General features: G+C 44.2%; 1 protein-coding gene across 1 annotated transcript; it reads left to right on the top strand.

Annotated features, from left to right (window-relative positions):
- The first annotated feature begins 414 nt into the window (after positions 1–414).
- IYD (iodotyrosine deiodinase) lies at positions 415–19,866 on the top strand. The gene is made up of 5 exons (XM_032651261.1): positions 415–653; positions 10,739–10,930; positions 12,928–13,087; positions 17,454–17,610; positions 19,397–19,866. Exons 1-5 carry the CDS (start codon positions 476–478, stop codon positions 19,577–19,579), a joined length of 870 nt encoding a protein of 289 aa, XP_032507152.1. The 5' UTR covers positions 415–475; the 3' UTR covers positions 19,580–19,866.
- Positions 19,867–20,221: the final 355 nt, after the last annotated feature.

Here is a 20,221-nt window from a genome sequence, read left to right as displayed (position 1 = left end):
CTCAGGACGAGATCCCAGGAGATTTGGTAATCGCTCAAAAGGGGCATGGAGATTGGTTGAGAAGGGGCCAACTCCAGGTGATTCCTAGCTTCGGGTCAGTTGAAGACACAGTGCTCTCAGAGAGAATCCACAGGAGGAGGAGTAAACACTTTCCACCACTGCTGGTAAGATCTAGTGCATTAAAGTGTTTCCTCAAATCCTGGCAATTACTGTCTAAGAATATATTGATAGAGCACACAGTTTAAAAAAGTTCACGCACCAGTGCATTCCCAGAGCCACAACACACCCGGGACACACGGCTGTGATCTTTTCTCCTTTGCAAAGTCCTTGCAGAGTCAGCGAGTTCACTCTGTTCCTTCCCCCGGCCCCCCTCTCCTTCCTTCACTCCGTCTCCCGGCATTCCCCACTCCTGTCCCTGTTTGTTTAAATACCGGCCGCGGAAGTATTGGCTCCATTCAGAATCAGCCTCAGCGCCATGTTTCTTCTGACTTCAGCCTTGGTAGCAGTTGTCTGCCTTTTGATGGTGTGGATCTTTCAAAATGCTGATGGAGGCACCCAGAGGAGGAAGGGGGAGCCTAGAGCCAGGGCGGAGGCTCGCCCCTGGGTGGATGAAGACTTGAAAGACAGCACTGACGTCCACCAGCTGGAAGAAGGTAAAGACACTGGCCATGTTGCTTGGTTTCCAACTTCTGTATTCTTATGATGAGGGCAAGTGGATGGTGGGGCTTAGGGAGAGGAAGAAACATAGGCCGGTCAGTTTCATCACCAGCCTCTGCCATGTAAACAAATCAGTGTGTGACAGAGACATCATTTCTCTCTGGTGGTCCGCTTGTCGCCTGCTGGCACCAAGCTCCCTTATTCCTGGGTCCTCAGTAAAAAGCTGTTGAGGGGGCGACATTTTCCCTGGCTCCAGTCCTCTGAGGCTGCTCAAATCTTTCTGAAGGGGCACATCACAGGCTGGGGGGGCTGCGGGTTAAGTGGTCAGGTTTTGATCAAGAACTTTGGAATAAAAAAGGGGCATCTACGTAGGGGCTCGCTACCCTTCATTGCACCAACCCTGAGGGTCACAGATAAGAGTGGCTGCTGCCCTCCAATCTGAGTGTCCAAGGCCATAAACAGGCAAATGACAGAGAGTAACACAGAGACGAACTGGGTGGAACTGATTGTAAGGTGTTTTGAGAAGGCTTGGGGGTTTGGTGGGGCAGCTAGAAAAAGGCTGAATCAGGTCTGGGGGATTACTAGGATATGAATACAAAGGTTAGGAGGCTAAGAGGAACAGGAAGCGCCTGAGTCCGGAACCCCAGGGAAAGATGTCAAGAAGATGGAAGGACTGTACTGACCAGGGGAGGGGTGAAAATGAAGTGGGGTATTGAGGGCGGGCCGGGGCATGGCTGACCTGAGAAAGAAGGGGTGATGAAGGAGGCAGGCAGGAAGGGAGACGTTCTGGAGGAGCTTTGAGTAATCTGTGTTTGAGGTTTATCTGAGGTGGGTTTGTGGGATGGATTCGACTTGGAAGAGGCTCAGTGACTCTCAGCTGGGGTAGTAATGCCTCCACCCTCCCTCCGTCCAACAGAGGCCACCTGGAAGTATGTGTGTGTGTGTGTGTGTGTGTGTGTGTTCTAAGTTGTCCTAACCTCAGGATTGGGGGGTGGGGTATAGAGTTGGCACTCAGTGCTGGGAGCCAGCAATGCTGAATGTACTGCCCAGGAGGATGCAAATCCAGGCAGCCTCCTAGCAGGGCAGCCTCTTACTCTCCCCCACTAACCCCGAATGCCAATTATGCCAGTTGAGAACCACTTCCGTTGAATGAGCACGAGACCCACCGTGAAGCTGAGTAAGGATCTGTTCCAGTAATGATGGGCTGGGCGGTGGTGCCAGTGCGCTGCAGAGGAAGGGGTGAATTAGAGGGACGGTCAAGGAAGAACAGTAGGGTCTAGTCATAAATTAGACATGAACAGAGGGAGAAGTGGGCACGATTTGGAGACTGGAGGAATCAGAATAACAACTGTCATCGGTGGGTGCGGGAAGGGGATCCGGCTTAAAGGGGAAGCTGTTGAATGTAGTGCAGGACGTGTTGGATGCGAGAGGCTAGTGACCCACTGAAGCAGAAAGGCAGGGAGGTTTCTAGGTGAGGGATCCAGGCCATAGACACTGACTGGAGAGTCAGCAGCATAGGGGTGATGCTTGGAACTCGGAAAACTAATGAATTCATTGGGGGGTATTGCTAGAGAGAAGGCTGAGGTTAGAACTTGGCCGGGGTTGGGGGGACACCTTCAGATAAGAGGAACTGCTGGAAGGAATGGACTCAGAAAACAAGGCGTGGGAAAGGAGGGCCGGGGTAGTAATAGCAAGCCGTCACATAGCGCTTCCGGTATCCAATGTCACTTTTACATATGGTGAGTCATTTAGTCTTCATGACAATACAGTGAGGCGGGCACTATTATCATATCCATATTACAGATAAGGAAACTGAGGCTCAAATCGGCTAAGTCACCTGCCCAAGCAATTAGTGGTAGAGTCAGGACCCAGGCAGGCTGGCTCCAGAGTCCAGGCCTACAGGCAATTCACTAGGCTGCTTTTCCAAAAGAATGACCCAGAACAGAGGGGGCAGGAGACGGCCAGCAGGGTTAAACATTCCCTGAGAGATCAGAGGTAGTGTGTATCGAGGAAAGGCCGCTGGATTTGAAGACCCAAGAGTTTGAGGGATACAGAGCGGGTGATAAGGCTGGTGGGGAACCAGGGACCTGGGGCTGAGCCTGAAGGTTGGGAACAGAGAGCAAAGCTGTATGGCCCCCTTCTGCTTCTCCACCTACTGATTCCCTTTTAATCCTCTGCCGCTCCACTCTCTCTTCCTCACACAGAGAAACGAATTGAACACATAGTGGCTGCTCGGCAGCCGTGAGCAAATCTTCCCTGAGTGCAGAGTTCACAGTCTCTTGTTGGGATTTTTGTTGTTTACATAAGTGATCCTTACTGAGGTCACACAGGCGCACAGGTGGTAGGTAAGGACTGATGTTTAAACTCAGCGTCCTCTGCCACCCAAGTCCCTGCTCTTAACCATTGGGTGGGTGGACACAGTCTCAGAGAGGATGTATAATTGGAGAAGAGAAGGGATTCCATTACCAAGGAAACATGAGATGGTGTTGATAACAGCAAATAGATACCAGATTCAAACCATTTTGAAAATTAACCATCAGGGACAAAACAGTAAAATAAGTACTGTGGGCCATTCTAGTGTGAGTTAAGGAATATATGGGTGCCACTCTAGCCTCCGCCATCTCTGATTCACAAAAAATTCCTATTCGACATTCATAGATCAAGGAATCAGCCTGTGTGGGGGGACGGGGTGGGAGGATGGGTCGGGGGTACAGAGAAGACATGCGGATTAGAAGTCAGACACAGACTTCCTCTGGGTACCAGTCACACGTGGCATCCTGTTAACGCGTTTCAGTTCCCTGTTTATCTGTAGCAGAGGTCTGAGGAGGAGAAATGACTGGTATTTAAAGTGGAAACCTCAGATCGTTTCCCTAAAATGAATGGGAAATACTGAACAAACATTCTCTAGTCAGGCCCAGATTCATGAAAGCTCACGGAACTGGAAATAGGAGAAAAAATACAGGAAACACATCTTATTAAGATGTGTCCATTTTAATGTTAGTGGGGATTTTCTTCACTCAGCTTCACTAGCCATCCAGAAGCTATTATTCTAACTGAAATTTTGATTGTCCCAGTGACCACTAAAAAAGCCTTTGTTAAAATTTTTATCTGGTGTGGGCAACACCTGAGAATAAAAATGTTCCCTCGGACTTGGGCAAGGACAGATTTTTATATACCCGTAGGCAGCTGTTTCGAACCTGTTCATTGGACCAATGACAACACGTCTCAGTAAAAGCTTAACAAGTCAACCAATCAGAGATGGATTCACTCCAGGACCAGCCCTCTGAGGGCCAACCAGTCAACAACAGTCTCAACCAAGTAACACCGTTCCTGCAGATGATATCAACCCTCTTACATGCCTGGAAGTCCACAAATGACTGAACTCCATGCTTCCCAACCAAGTGGTGTGCAAGAGCTAGCCTATGGGGCTAACGAGAGCCAACTGATAAATGTTCAGGAAATTTGTGGGCCATTTGTTCAATTGCCAATAGCTTGAGATCGGGCCATCATGGGAGTGTTTACTCTATGGAAATTGGCAAGTGCTATAAACCAGGGCTCTTTTTTCCCTCTTCTCAGAGAGCTGGTTTACCAGCACACCACTGACAAAAACACTATGTAAGGGCAGCACTCATGACCAGCACAGTTTTCCTTTGCCCCAGGAAGCAAAAAACTCAGCTTCATCTTTGCATTTTATCATTCTTTGGCACACCTACGTGTGCATACTTCTGCATGGCTAATTTTAAAAGGCTGGTCTACCAGGGCTCCTGTAAGACATTATGGTTCTAGGACAAAGGACAGGTAAATTCAAATTCAGATGAGAGGAGGTTAAGGAAAGGAAAGGACTTGAATGGAGATTTGTCCTTGGGATCAAGTCTGGGTGGGTTCTGCTGGGGAGAGCGAAGCTCAGTACAGAACACTGGAGACACCGGGGACACCACGAGAGGTAAAGGGGCTCAGAAAACAAGTTCTGTCAACTTCACCTGGGATAGCATTGCTTTCTTCAAGGCCTTTCCATCTGGACATCCGCAGACTCCCCAGCCCCCAAGCCCCCCCTGCTGCTGCTAGTGAGGTAGTGGGTCTATATTGCAGTCAGGAAGTTGAATGGCTGAGAGGCCCACGTAGGAAGCAGAACGATGGCCAAAACAGTGGGAAGGAGGAGTTCTCTGAGCCGGTGTTGAGCCTTGAAGCTGCTCTCATTGCCACCTTCATAATCTGTCTACTGTGAGAGCCGTGTCACCCTGAGCCTTATTAATACCGGTGCTCAAGCCTCCCCAAAAATTGCAGGGAGGGAACAAGGGTGACATGACACAAACTGGCCTTGTAGTTTCATAGCTGGAAAACATCTGGTCCATTTGCAAAGATTTTGAAGTAGAACTGCAAAAACACAAAAGCAATTCCCGTAGAGATGCAGCCAGAAAAAATGCCTCTAAGCTAAACATTAAAAGATAGCCATGGCCTAGAATTACTTGGTCATTAAACCTAATTACGGAGCAATTTAGGATTCCTTGGCATTAAAGCAGTGATAAAAGGCGTGTTGGTCTTGGTGTCAACAGCAAACCCCATGTGTGGCGGCACAGCACTTACATTAAAAGCAGACCACAGTAGCGTGCATTTATTTTAGGATATGTGGGCTCCACAGCTTGAATGAATCCCCCAGCGTTGCTTGGCTGGTCTAGGGTGGAGGCGGGACAGCTGCGGAACAGAGGCTGTTGTCTTCCCTCTGGTGAGGGCTTATGCCTTGGGAGCAGTCAGGAGTTCAAGAGGAAGGGGAGAGCTGTGCCTTTTTTATCGGTTCACTGCCCTGAGATCCCCTGGAGCTTCCTTCCCAGCTGGCTCAGCCTGTCCCCTTTCCCCAGGCCAAGTGTAGACTTTCTGCTCTGGGAGAGGCTCCAGGAAGAGCAGCGCCCCTGTGCTCTGCTTAGATAGCCCTTCTGGACAATCCAGCCCAGTGGTGGTTGGGACCATTTGTCTGCTGTGCTCAGAGATAAGGCTGTGCTGATAAAGCTCAGGGAGCAGCCCCTTCATTCTGCTAGAGTAGGAGTGCCTACCCTGGACTTCAGCTGCTGCAGAAACGCCCGTCATGCGGCTTGGCTGCCTTTAGTTTACACAGATGCCGAAGGGACCCGAAGTTAAAGAGACCTTGCATGCATTGGCTCCTTTTCCACTTACTGACTGCGGAGGTTGCCGGACTTCATGACAAATGGCGTGGGAGTATCACTGGTGCTGAAGTCTTTGCTGACACGTTTAATAAGGTTCGGGGTTGATACTGATGACATCTGGGTTCGGTTCAGAGTGGATTGCTAGAAAGCTGATAGCTGTTGCCACTGTCCCATCACACTTACTTCCTCAAGCCATTAGGGACCTGCTGTGTGGCATGGGGAGCTCTGCTCAACGTTACATGGCAACCTGGCTGGGGAGAGCATTTGAAGCGGGGGGTGGATACACGTGTGTATGGCTGAGTCACTTTGCTGTGCACCTGGAACTAGCACAACATTGTTAATTGGCTGTACTCCAATACAAAATAAAAGTTAAAAAAAATGTATACAGTGTGGGTCCCCACTGCCCCGGCTAGTAAAGCATAAAAAAAGAAGTTTCTCAGTCCTAGCTATGAGCTAACCATGGTCCCTGTTGGTATTGAGGTTGGGTTCTCAGTGTCTTTGAAGTCCCCTTTTCACGAGCGTTCCCTCTTGCCTACTGGACATTTACTGCAGTCCTCCCTTATCCTCAGGGAATACGTTCCAAGACCCCAAGTGGATGCCTGAAACCCTAAGTGTTTTCCTGTACGTATGTACCTATGATAAACTTTAATTTAAATCAGACACAGTAAGAGAATATCCAAATTGCCAGCATCACTACTCATGTGCTTTGGGGTCATTATTAAGTAAAATCAGGGTTACTTGAACATAAGCAGTATCCTGACAGTCGACAACCGAGAGGCTACTACGTGACTAATTGGGTGGATACGTGGACAAAGGGATGATTCACGTGGTGGGGGGATGGAGCAGGACAGCCATGAGATTTCATCATCTTACTCAGAATGGTGCACAATTTAAAACTTATGAATTGTTTGTTTCTTGAATTTTCGTTTCATATATTCAGAACACAGCTGGACATGGGACACTGAAACCTGAGAAAGAAAAACCTCTGATAAGGGGGGATTACGGATTACTGTATTGGGGGAAAAAACACTGATTAAGGAGTTAAGAAACCTACGCTATAGTTCTGGCTCCATGAAGGATTGCTGCGTGGTCAGGAGAAGTTAATTGTGCCCATTCATTCCTATTTCTACTTTTGTCCCACCTTCCCTAGATGGTTCATCTCTCATCCTCTTATCTCATTAAGAAAGTGTCAAGTGTCTTTTCTTTTTTTTTTTTTCAGATGTCCTTAAATCAATATAACAGTTGTAGTCAGTTGAACTACCCTTGTGGGTGTTTTTGGTAGTTCGTTTCTATGGCCTTCTCATTAAAAAAAAAACAAAACCCTTAATTGTGAAATGTAATATCTTACTAGAAAAGTGTATAAAAGATAGATGAATGGCTTAACAAATAATTTTAAGCAAAAATCTATATAGTTATCACTTAGATCAAGAAATATAAATTTCCAGTACTCCATAAACCCCTATATGTTCCTTCCCAGTAACAACCTCTTCCATACCCTATAGAAGTAACTATTATTTTGAATTTTATGGGAATTACTTCTTTGCTGGTCATTCTATTGGAAAATTACATATAAATGTTTTTGAGGTCTAGGATACTGTTACTTATTCCAGGGAATATTCATATTTTCACCTATCAGAAGAGCAACATTCTAACACTCTGGGGCAACTTTAATCTGAGCTCAAGGCTTACGGTTCCCTGGATCACTCACAGGATATTACCTTAGGCTCTAAGGCACCAGGGCTGGATTACTTACATTTTACTCTTACTATTGTAACATAAATCTTCAGGCCCTGGATGGCCCTGGGGGTTTGACTTTGGTCACCATCCTTTTATCTCAGCTCAGCCTCATGGCGGTTTCTAGGTAATTGGAAAATATTCTCTGGACATTTGAGTGCCGATCTACCCCTGTGGGTACTAACCTTCATCCAGATTTTGACTGTGATGTTCTACAGTCACAGATTAGCTCTTCAGTACCTAGAAGAAAATGTTCTAAATGTATTTTACTAAGGATTTTAGCTTTCTTTACTTTGGAGGTTTGGTGTAAATTACATAAATAACCATTACTGGAAGTGAAAATCCTTTAGTAAATGTCACCAGAATCAGAATCATAACCAAAGCATCAGTTAATCTATGGCATCAAAGTGGATTTGTACCTATTCAAAGAAGGAAGTAACAACTAATTATTTTCTATCACACAGTGGAAGGCATGGGATATACATTATATCAGGCAAATATTCATTGGCTTTTGGGTGGTTGTGAATGATGAAGATATGTGATAGCATTACATGCAGTTTTCTAAAAACACAGTTTAGGTGGTACAATAATAATTCAGGTAAGGCATACACATGCACACAAATAAACCTTAATGGTTTAAAACAATCTAAATTATTAGCTTGTGAACGTAACAAACCACATTGCTTTTCTCATGTTGAGTTAACCTTGCATTCCTGGGGTAATCCCAACTTGGCCAAAGTGTATTGTTTTTTTATATATTGTTGAATTCTGTTTACTAATATTTTGGTTAGGACTTTCTGCATCTATATTTATGAGAAAGTTGAGCCTGTAGCTTTTCTTTCTTTTAATGTCCTAGTCAGTCTTGGTAGCAAGTGTGCGCTAGTCTTATAGAATGAGTGGGTGGCCGATGTGTCCCCTATTTCTATTCTTGGGAAGAGTTGGAGAAAAGTTAGCAATAATTGTTCTGTGAGTGTTTGGTGGAACTCCCTCATGAAGCCATCCGGGCCTCTTCCTAAGGGAATCTTTCTTTTTCCTCTGGCTGATTTTAAGATTTTATATTTGATTATAAAAGGCGTGGGCTTCTTTTCTGTTACACTGTGTGGGATTTACTGGGCCTCTTGAAGCTGTAGATCTGGCATTTTTCATCAGGTTTTCATATCAGATATTCTCTTTCAAATATGGTCTCTGCCCCATCCTCTTTCCCGTCTCCTGCTGTCACTATCATCACGTATATTAGAACATTCTGGCTCTGCTTTATTTTTTCTTGATCGTTCTTTTATGTTTTCTGTGTTTTGGTCTTTCCTTGCTCTAGTCTAGATATTTTCTTCTGAGTTGTCTTCAGTTCATTAATTCTTTCTTTAGGTATGTCTAACCTGCTATTAAACCCACCCACCAAGTTCTTAATTCTATTATTTTATTTTTCAGTTCTAAAAGTTCTATTTTAAAATATGTTCTATGTCACTTTTCATCTTTTCCTGTACCCTACAGATTTATATAAGTTTGTCTTTTCTTTTTCCCCTCTAAACCTAGTAATCATAGTTGTTTTATCTTTTGAGTCTGATAATTCCAATATTTGGAGAATTTGGTGTCTGACTCTATTTTTAAAAACCTATTCTGCTGTTTCTTGCTCAAGATATTCTTTTTGTGTGTCTGGTTGTCTTTTATGTGTTGCTGGTAATTGTCCTTAAAATTATTATATGTTGGCATTTGCTTCTGCTGGGTAATGGGGGTATTTTCAGGCAGGACCACACTATTCCAAGTTCAAGTTTGAGGCAGGACCCATCAGAATGTTATAAACTCTTGGGGGCTGATTTATTTATTTATGGCCGTGCCATGCAGCATGAGTGATCATTAGTTCCCTGACCAGGGATGGAACCCATGTCCCCTGAAATGTAAGTGCAGTCTTAACCACTGGACCACCAGGAAAGTCCCTGATTTATTTATGATTCTTAGTTTTTCTAAGGATGTAGTCTTGGGGTCCCAGCTTGTTAGACTTCTTATCATATATGGACCTGGGCTTTGATTTCTGTCCCTCTGGATCCCTGAAAACATAAAAATAAAAATTCAAATATATTGGGATTGGCAGATGTTATCAGGGCAAATGCAGCTTCTGTGCTTATTTACCTCTGCAGGATCATATTTTCCCTTCACTTTTGGCCTGGGAATTTCTCACTATGCTGTCAGTAACTTAATGATTTTAAAACGGCTTTATAAAAAATTATTTATTTCAAGATCTTAGTGGTTTTCAGGGGACTTCCCTGGTGGTCCAGTGGTTAAGACTCCATGTTTCCACTGCAGGGGGCATGAGTTCGGGGAACTAAGATCTGGCCAAAAAAAAAAAAAAAGATCTTAGTGGTTTTCAGCCAATGGAGATTGTTTCAAATAAGTTAGTTCACCATTAACAGAAATTTACATTTTTCATCTTTATGTACGTAAAAGTTTTCTTTTTCTTGATTTATAACCAGTCTGGGCTTTGAAGGACAGTCAAGATCAGAGTTTAAGGATTCTGTAGACCTATTTTTCTCATTTTTTCTTGATGTTTTTGAGCTTATAACCTTACAGATATTTTGAGAACTTTATTTCCTTCTCCCCAGTGACCACCTTATGACTATAAGGGAGTAAAAATAATTTTCTCTGGCTGAGAACACCACTCCCCCATAATAAAAACAGATTAACAAGAGAAAAACAAACAGAAGCTTAATAACATGTATATCTCTTGTGTACATGGGAGAGACCCAGGAAAACTGAGTAACTCCCCCAAACAGCCTTAGCCACCACCTTAATCCATCTTCAGATAAAGACAGAAGAAAGGCACTGGGGACTGGGGAGACCCAGTTAGGGGAGGTTGTCAGGAAAAGCAGAGCAAACAAGGGTAAGATTGTTATAGAGATTTAAGTCCACACCTCTGTTGACAAGAGTTTCTTGTGATTTAGAATCATCCTTCTCTTCCTGGTACAGAGGGGGAAACACTTCCAAATAGAGATTTCCTTAATGTAAATGCCTCTTACAAAAGGGTGCCTTCTACTCGGGTTTTCAAAACTTCTCCTGTGTCTGTGTTTCCTAAAAATAGTCAACTCAAAACAATTCTTATGCTAAAGACACATATTTTGGGGGAGGGGCATATTGCATTCCCCTTCACGACCAAGAGAGATCCTCTAATTTGCTGTCTACCTTGTTCTTACTGGCAGACGCTGACGACTGGCAAGTGTCAGAGGAAGAGGTGGAACACGTCCCATTCTCCCACACCCGGTATCCTGAGAAGGAAATGCTTAAGAGATCCCAGGAATTTTATGAACTTCTCAATAAGAGACGGTCTGTTAGATTCATAAGTAATGAGCAAGTCCCAATGGAAGTGATTGATAATGTCATCAAAGCAGCAGGTCTGTAAGTGCACAGTGGGTCTTTGAGAACATCCGCTACAAGTGACAATAGTGGAGCAATGTTGAAGTTCAAACACAGGGAATAAAGCCTGGAATGATATGTTTACCTGTAAAGTCTTACCCAGGTGTTGACTGACTGCCAGGCACAAGACGATTTCCACTTTCTACAAACTTTTTTTTTTTTTTCTGCGGTACGCGGGCTTCTCACTGTTGTGGCCTCTCCCGTCGCGGAGCACAGGCTCCAGACGCGCAGGCTCAGTGGCCATGGCTCACGGGCCCAGCCGCTCCGTGGCACGTGGGATCCTCCCGGACCGGGGCACGAACCCGTGTCCCCTGCATCGGCAGGCGGACTCTCAACCACTGTGCCACCAGGGAAGCCCTCTACAAATTTTTACTATTACAAACTTCTCAGGAGCAGATGTGACAACAGTTCAAAACTTCTGAAATTATTCAACATTATAAAATTTTTGAAGAATGAAAATTTCTGAACACATTATTATACATCAGAAAAGAAAAGTTCATTTGCAGAAATTATTGCATGACTATTATAAACCCATTGCCCAAATTAAAAGGAAGTAAGAATAATACAGTTCATTTCAGTTAAGAACACAAACACACTAGATTGGTGAGTCCTTTATCTAACTAATAGCAGTTACTAAATTTCTTCTGTGTATACATCTGTATCTAAATATGTGGGTGTGTGTATATGACATTCAGAGAGGTTTGGCATAATTGAAAACATTAAGGGGCAATTTATTTCTTGTGTTTGGTGACACCAATATTTAGTGAACAGATGACGTGTACAAAGTGAACTGGAATCCCTCTGTTCAGAAATTTGGGCTTTATGTTTAGATTTGACTTGCATTTCACAGTTCAATCATACCCTCTCTACCACGGGGACTGGTGGATGAAAAACTCATCAAGGCTGGCAGGCCTGAGACCCCTCCTGTAGAGTTTATGCCACTGAACTACTCACTAGGAAGAAAGAAATACTTGCTTCTGAAATATACCACCAGTGGGTCACCGTGGTCTACTTCTAGAAACAGCCATTTCTAGGACAGAGGGGTGACACCCAGATCAGGAGCTGGGCCAGGCCATGACTGGAATCTTTTTTTAAAAAATATTTATTTATTTATTTATTTTGGCTGTGCCAGGTCTTAGTTGTGGCATGTGGGATCTTTAGTTGTGGCATGTGAACTCTTAGTTGCAGCATGCATGTCGGATCTAGTTCCCCTACTAGGGATCGAACCCATCTGCATTGGGAGCACAGGGTCTTACCCACGGGACCACCAGGGAAGTGCTGCTGGCTGGAATCTTAAAGGGAACTTAAGCTCCTTGGGTCCCATGATGCACTATGAAGCTTTGTCCGGGATATTGGGACTGATCCAAGGGTGGGCTGAGGTTTCCCAAAACCTGTGAGAGCTGGAAGACACTCTGCTGTGTGTCTGAGTGCCCAGGGCCAAGAGTTCTCTTGTGTTCACAACAGGGCCACAAACCCCACAGTGCCACACTCAGAACTTTGATATAGGCACTAAACAATTTATAGTTCAATTGCCTTTTGGAGATCCTTTTGAAACCATTTGCCATTTAAATTTTGCCATTTCCAATAAACTTCCTGACTTGATCATTTTTCAAGAATATCAAAACAAACAGCATTTTGGAGGCTTTTGGCTATCAGAGCTTCCCATCTGTGTTCCCTTATTGGTCACAGAGTAGTGCCTAGGGATGTTTTCTCTCACATGATTAGAGAAGCAGTGATAAATTCCCCAAACCTAGGAACTACTGGCTTTGATCACAGTTAGTTGGTTTGGAGACCCTGACAGAGATGCTGAACAAAATGGGCCTGGCAGCAACATCCCAGAGGCTACCGCCAGGCATTTTGTGTGTCAGGTGATCTAACTTCATTTTGAGCAACTATGAGTTACGTTTATTCTTAATTAACAGACTCAGATTTTTCTTGCAGTTTTAATTTCTGATTTTAATTTAATGGGTGATAGGAACAGCCCCAAGTGGGGCCCACACAGAGCCCTGGACCTTTGTGGTTGTGAAGGACCCAGACGTGAAGCATAAGATTCGGGAGATCGTTGAGGAGGAAGAGGAAATAAACTACTTGAAGAGGATGGGACCTCAATGGGTTTCAGACCTGAAGAAACTGAGGTACAAAAGTGGGTAGAATTAAGCTTGTTTGGTTTGGCTTCCTAAAATGAAATAACTATGACTTCAGTTTTCTGGTTTTGTTTTAGGTGTTAAAAAGTTTCATTTTACCTGTGGAAGAAATAATGGAAATTAACTCAGGCCTCACCGCTGAATTGCCTTGAGCACACGTATTGCACAGGGGTGAGGGATGCCGACTGGAATCCCATCTGGGTTCACATCTTAGCTCTGGTTTTCCAGTTGCAAGACCTTAGGCATTTGCTTACTCCCTCTAAGTGCACTAGTCTGGTTTCTCCAGAGAAACAGAATCAATGGAGAGAGAGAGACACACAGAGAGATAGAGAGAAACATAGAGAGAAAGAGATTTATTATAAATCATGGGCTCAAGTGATTATGGAGGCTGAGAAGTCCCAAGACCCAGCAGAGTCAATGGAATAGTTCCAATCTGAGTCCAAAGGCCTAGGAACCAGGAAAACCAATGTGTAAGTTGCAGTCCAAGTCTGAGTCCAAAGGCAGGAGAAGACTGATGTCCCAGCTTAAAGACAGTCAGGTAGACGGAGAAAATTCTCCCTTACTCCACCTGTTTTGTTCTATTCAGGGCTTCAACGGTTTAGATGAGGCCCACCTACGTTGAGGAGGGCAATTTGCTTTACTCAATCTGCCAATTCACATGTTAATCTCATCCAGAAACATCCTCACAGACACACCCAGAATAATGTTTAACCAGCTATCTGGGTGCCTTGTGGCCCAGTCAAGTTGACACATAAAATCAACCATCACACTTCTGTTTTCTCACCCAAAACGATAATGTTAAAAACTTGGTATCAGGATTAAATAAGATAGAGGCTAAGAGTAGGGCCTTAGAAGCTAGAGTGCTTGGGTTCAAATATGAGGTCTACCACTTATTAACCTATCTGTGCCTCAGTTTCCTCATCTGTAAAATGGGAATAAGTCTAGTATCTACTTCATTATGAAAATTAGATGAATTTGTAAGCACTTAGAACAGTGATGGCACATAGTAAGGGCCATATGAACCCGGTAAATAAATAGGCTATGACCCAAATAATTATTAGTAAATTGTGAAATACCTCTCAGGATCTTGAGTGACGTAAATTACATTTTCCTATAAATAGTCTTGTGCGTGATCTCTCTCAGCAGGCTTTCATCTTAGTACATGTTTAGTAAAAGTACAAATTTAGTAGAGGCATAATATTCATTAGGCATTAGTAACTTTGCTGGCTTCCTTATCTCCAGGGAAGAAGCGGATTGGAATTCAGTGTAACTGGCTTTACCATGAAACTTCAGCATATTTCGGTAGACATGTGCGAGGTTTCATTTTTTTCTGGAAACTACAGCTAACTATGCTTGTTAATCCCACTTTTCCCATTGAGGACCAGTCACCCTACATAATATGTAGGATGGATTCCATAATTTCTCAGTCATTTTTGTAGTTAGCACCGTCACTTTCAATTTTTACAGGCTCAGCCTTGTCATTTTAAAACGCGGGTCACAGGGTCCTCTTTACAAATACTGCCCTCCCCACAGAGGCATCTCCTTTCCCTTCTAACCCCTTCTCAGGCTGAGCATCAGGAGGGATGGGGCACAGATGTTTGTCCTGACCTCTCAGAAGGCCCTGAGGGGAAGCCAGCTCGAGTTCTTGGCACGTAGAATGTAGAGGTACTCGTGCCTCTGGCTCTCAGCTCTGGGCCTTTAGCGGCCAGTTCCAGCACCAGCCATCCAATACCCACTGTGACACAAGCCTAAGAAAATGCAGTGGGATCTCCGTCTCGTGGAGTAAAGTGGGACTTCTTCTCTGGTAGCCAGGGCTGGGTGGTGAGAAGGATGGCCTCTTAGTCCTACTCCTGTCTCATTTATTTGCCCCAGAGGACAATTTTTTTCCTGAGATATTTAAACCCTGTTGAAATTGATGTCTATTGGCGTTGTAACTTATGGCTGTGTTGTGGAATACGTGCGGGATATTCATGATGAATATGTAAATCTCATTGCATATTCATGAGAAAAAACGGATGGGTAAAGTTGAGTCTCTCTTCTTAGAGAGATGCTGTGCTCTGTGTCTGCACGCTGCCAGCCCCGTCACTCCTCAAAGGAGGCAGCATCAGTTGCTCTCTTGTCTCTGCTCAAAGCACCTAATACACACCTTCCGTGTATTTAAAATAGCCATTATGACATAGTTATTTAATTATTGGCCTACTTTTCTTCTCATTTTATAGGCCATATTTTAGAAACCTTTGTGGTACACCAAGATACTCTTGAGAATCCAATTAACATTATAGACTTTCTCTGCAGACAATATGCGTGCACACACACACACACGAGATATATAGAGAGTGTCTCTAGGGTCCAGGGACCTCCAGTGTAAAAAAGTCTTATATTGTAGCACAGTGCTGATACATAGTAGGTAATGAAATAACTGTTTGTTAAATTGCATCACAAATGAACATATGTCCTGATAGCCAGTCTGAGTCAACTCTGAAACTCATAGCTGTCGTTAAAGGCTTGATATACAATCTGGTCCAACCTCCCCGTCAAGCCTTCTTCTCCTGCTGCTGGCGTGAGACCCTTCACCCCAGGTGGAAGGTGCTAATTATCCTTTCTTAACAGGCCTCGGCACGTTGCTATCTTTTTATTAGCTCTAATATGATGTCACGATACATTCTTGTAAAACTGAACAAACCCAAAATACTAGCTACCAATGTATGCCTAGGCAAAAGAAGTACAAAGATTAGTAAACATGACTAACCTGCCTCTGACCTAGTAAATGGCTTATTCTTCACCTCATATTTAACAATTGTTTTGATTATTCACTGTAAAATGATACGTAGTAATAATAATAATATTAGCTAACACATACATGATACTGTGTACTAGGTACTATTCTAAGCACTTGATCTACGTGGACTGATTTTCTGTCACAATAACCATTTGAGATGAGTGTACAATAGTACATTTTACATTTGAGGGCACTGAGCTGTGAGAAGGTGAGTGGTTGCCCAACGTGGCAAAGCTACTTGACTCCAGATTTTTTTGGTAAACTATTAACATTCTCCCACTTTGTAAAGAGAAAAAGAATTGATACTAGTCAAATGTGAATAAGCTGGTTGAAGTGTGGTAAAGTAGCTTTGAGAATGTAATGTATAGAAATTAGCAGTGTACAAGGAACTGTAGAAAATACACACGTGGGTTTAATGTGTTTTAAAACAAGGAAGCGTAACTAAGCTAAGAATGAAATGAGTGGTGACTATCTCTTGCTTATTGATGACATAATTTACCCTAAGGAAAAATTCCAATATATAGCATTGTATGAGTATCTTTCCTTTGAAAATCTGTGCTAGAGTGAAGCGTTTGCCAAAATGTACGGGCAGGGTAATGAAACAGAGAAAGATATGCTCTTATCTGGAAAATAAAAATGGAAACTCAACATTTATACCTCCTGTGAGTTATCTCCCACTCCCACAAAAGTTTCCTTCCTTTTCTCCATAACTAGGCTAAGAACGTTACCATCTGCCCACCTGGAATTTTGGTTCAAACTCACCGTCACCGTTTTCTTCTCCCTTGTGTACTCCTGTGCCGATCTGTCAGCTCCTGCCTCTACAACTCCCCAAGTTCTCCTGGGCCATTGCCCTTGTCTCCTATCTGGTCCCGTTTGAGCTGGTCCTTTGCCCACACCAATCCGTCTCTTTCTGAAACAGATCCCATTGCGTGATGCTTCTGCTCAGAAGCTTGTGATAACTTTCCATCCCCCGCTGAACAAAGTCCAGGACCCTGCAAAATCTGTATGAAAACTGCGAGCCTCCCAACCCGTGCCCCACCACGCACACCATCCTCCAGCCTACCAGGCTTCTGAAATTCCCTGTCCGGCCAAGCATTCTCCTTCTGACTCTGCCCTTTGCTCATCTCTTCCCTGGGCTGCCCTTCCCAATGCCCCTTCTCTAGCTGGTCTTCAGTGCCCCACCTCAAGAGAAACTTTGGAAATATTCTGACAATCTTATTCAAAACTACCATTTTATTTTTGGGCTCCTAAGGCCCTTGTCTTATATTTCTTTAACAACACTTACCAGGTTTTAGTTTGCTAAATTTGGCTTACTGCCCTCTGGGTTATAGGATCTATCTTTGTATCTTTCAGCATTTCACGTGTCTTGCTATATTAGGCCCTTATTAATACCTGTTGGGATAGATAGACTTGGGATAGAAAAAGGTAAACAAGACGTGAACAAAAATCCTACTCTTTTTCAATTTAAACATAAAAGACAAGGAAATGTTTCTATTTTTAATGTATATAAGGTGGTAAACAGGGAACAAAAAAACCATTAAGAGAAAATATTCTGAATATCTTTTTTTCCCCCTTTAGGACCAACTGGATTAAGGAGTACTTGGACACAGCGCCTGTTTTGATTCTCATTTTCAAACGAGTACACGGTTTTGCTGCAAACGGCAAGAAAAAGATCCACTACTATAACGAGATCAGTGTTTCCATCGCGTGTGGCATCCTCCTAGCTGCCCTGCAGGTACGTCACCCTCCCACTGGGCCCAAGAGAGAGACTTAATACTTGGGGGCCAACTGTGGTTTTATTTGCAAATTTCAGCTGAGTTTCTAGTTCAGGGACAGGGATTCCTCAGTAAGGGAACTCTGATGTAAAAACTGCCTCTGGAAACCTGGACTGGTGAGGATGATATTTCAAACAAGCTGGCATCCTTCCTGGAAATTTACTTATAACATTATTTAAGGCCTTCAAAAAACGGTCGCTGTGTTTGCCTTCATCTGTAACGACATGAGGCTTTAAGGGCTTTAGTAAATACACATGAAGAGCTTCAGAGCCTGAAAGTTCCAGGGCCCGGCTTCTCAGCTGTGTTTACTGTTGTCTGAGCCAGTGGGATGATTCGGTAGCTATAAGGGGAACTCTATCATAGAGCTCCTGTCCTCAGAAGTTGAGTTTACATCGTATTGCATTAGAAAGATGTCCCTGTGCTTAAAAAAATTCCATCTACATAGTAGCTCCAGCCACGCTAAGTGTGAAACAGAGCAGGATTGAGGTCTGCCTTTCACATGGTTCAAGTCATTCGCTCAACAGATATTTTCTGAGCTCCTTCTATGTGGCAGACCCCAGGAGTCACCAGGAATAGTCACCTCGTTCTGGTGGGGACTGCGGTACTGGGAGAGGGTGGAGAGTGACAATAAACACGTGAAATAAATAAAACAAACAGGATTATAAGAGCAAATGAGCCTACTTTCAAGGGACAGTGGATTCCGAAAAACTATGTGCTTCCTCGTTACCTCAAAGAAAAATGTGTTTGCTGAAAACTTGCAAAATAGTCATTGTGACATAAAAGGGGAATATGTTTTTAGATGACTTGAAAAACTGTTCCAAAGGAGCTGGCATCCTATTTACCTCCCGACTGTAACAGATAAAGGAATTGCTGTGCTACGTCAGACCGCAGGGCACCGTCCCCGTCATAGATAGGGTTCCTGAAGAAGCAGTTTAGGCTTGCCGTGGGTTCCCTTCACCTGTGGCTTCTGTGCATTCCAATCAGCAACTTTTCCCACATACTGTGGAGTTTGCTGCCCTCTAGCTTTCTGTAAGGCATAAGTCTGAGTGTAGGTCTTGATTTGTGGAGGAGGAAGGAATCTTCTGGAAGCCCTTGTCTGGGCAGATTGCACAGAGACTGGAGGCGTGCTTGACTCCCAAAGGTAGTTCCAGAACCTCCTTCTGGTCCAGGCTTAGCAATGAGCATCTGACGGGAAAAGCAGGGGGGATAGAGAGGGCCAACTGGGAAAGCGTCTTGAAGCTACACATGATTTTTATTGGATGTTTATTATTCAAGGGGGCTGGGAAGAGGTTGGTGGAGTATTTCCTCTACCTCTTACATACCTCTGGGCCACTAGGTCCTCCCTCACTCGACACAGGTATTTTCAGCTAGGGATGACGCTCTGCTTCCACTGTTGGTTATATAACCACAGGAACTGCCTTTTGTTTTTCCATTCCTTTGGTGTAGTTGGATTCCCCAAATTTCTTTCCATGAAATAACCATTCCCATTTCTTAAGCATCAGTGGAAAATGACTGGTATTTTCTTCTCTGAGAAGCTTCCCACTGTTTGGTTAAGAGAAGGTGGGGTCTGGGGAGGTCCAGGAGGGCAGGTAGGATTCAAGACACCATGGCCCAAGCTGGTCGTCTCTTTGCCGCCCAACTTCAGGGAAGTGATGGGACAAGCAAATCTTATAGGGATTAGAACATGCCCAGGCTGGGATTTTGCCTGCTGACTTTAAAACGTTTTCTTTTCCTCTCCTGTTACAGAACGCGGGACTGGTGACTGTCACGACCACTCCTCTCAACTGTGGCCCCCGTCTGAGGGTGCTCCTGAACCGCCCTGCAAATGAAAAGCTGCTAATACTGCTCCCTGTGGGGTACCCCAGCGAAGAGGCCACGGTGCCTGACCTCGCACGGAAACCTCTGGATCAGATCATGGTGACTGTGTAGGCAGGACACAGGCAGGGACGTGCTGGAAGGTGATGCCCCCCACTCCTTTCTCCTGTTCCTTTTGGGAGTACAGGCTGCTCTCTCCCTGGGTGTTCCCGGCACTCCACTCCACAGGGCTGGCCTCTGTGTGTGTGAAGAAACCTTTGCACTTCCTACAGCACTTGTCTGAGAAGCCCTGCTTCCGATACTGTGATTAGCTGAACCATACAAAGTAAGAGATGAAGAGGTATGTTCTCCTCCATTTCTTATCCACTTTGGAGATGCATTAAATTTTTGCTAAGAACATGCCCTTGGTTTTTAAAGTTTTTTAATTGTTCCAGAAAAATCACGGGTGATTTTTTCTTTCACTCTTTAAAAACTCAAAGAGGAAAGAGTCATCAGAAAATTTAATATAGTCCCAAGAATTCAGCTATGTGATGATTTTTAAATTTAAATTTAGACTGATCAAACAGTTTTCTGCCCCCTGCTTTCTGGTGGCTTTTAGGCAAGGATGTACTTTTTTTTGTTGTTTTGAGGTACGCGGGCCTCTCACCGTTGTGGCCTCTCCCGTTGCAGAGCACAGGCTCCGGACGCGCAGGCTCAGCGGCCATGGCTCACGGGCCCAGCCGCACCGCGGCATGTGAGATCTTCCCAGACCAGGGC

The sequence above is a fragment of the Phocoena sinus genome, chromosome 12, assembly GCF_008692025.1.
Source record: "Phocoena sinus isolate mPhoSin1 chromosome 12, mPhoSin1.pri, whole genome shotgun sequence".
NCBI classification, from domain to species: domain Eukaryota; kingdom Metazoa; phylum Chordata; class Mammalia; order Artiodactyla; family Phocoenidae; genus Phocoena; species Phocoena sinus.
This window is presented reverse-complemented; position numbering and strand designations above follow the sequence as displayed.

Excerpts from the sequence above, each read along its gene's own strand:
- IYD (XM_032651261.1), top strand. The coding sequence starts at position 476 with ATGTTTCTTCTGACTTCAGCCTTGGTAGCAGTTGTCTGCCTTTTGATG. Across the intron at positions 13,088-17,453 it reads TCAGACCTGAAGAAACTGAG|GACCAACTGGATTAAGGAGT; the intron begins GTACAAAAGTGG and ends TTCCCCCTTTAG. Across the intron at positions 17,611-19,396 it reads TCCTCCTAGCTGCCCTGCAG|AACGCGGGACTGGTGACTGT; the intron begins GTACGTCACCCT and ends CTCCTGTTACAG.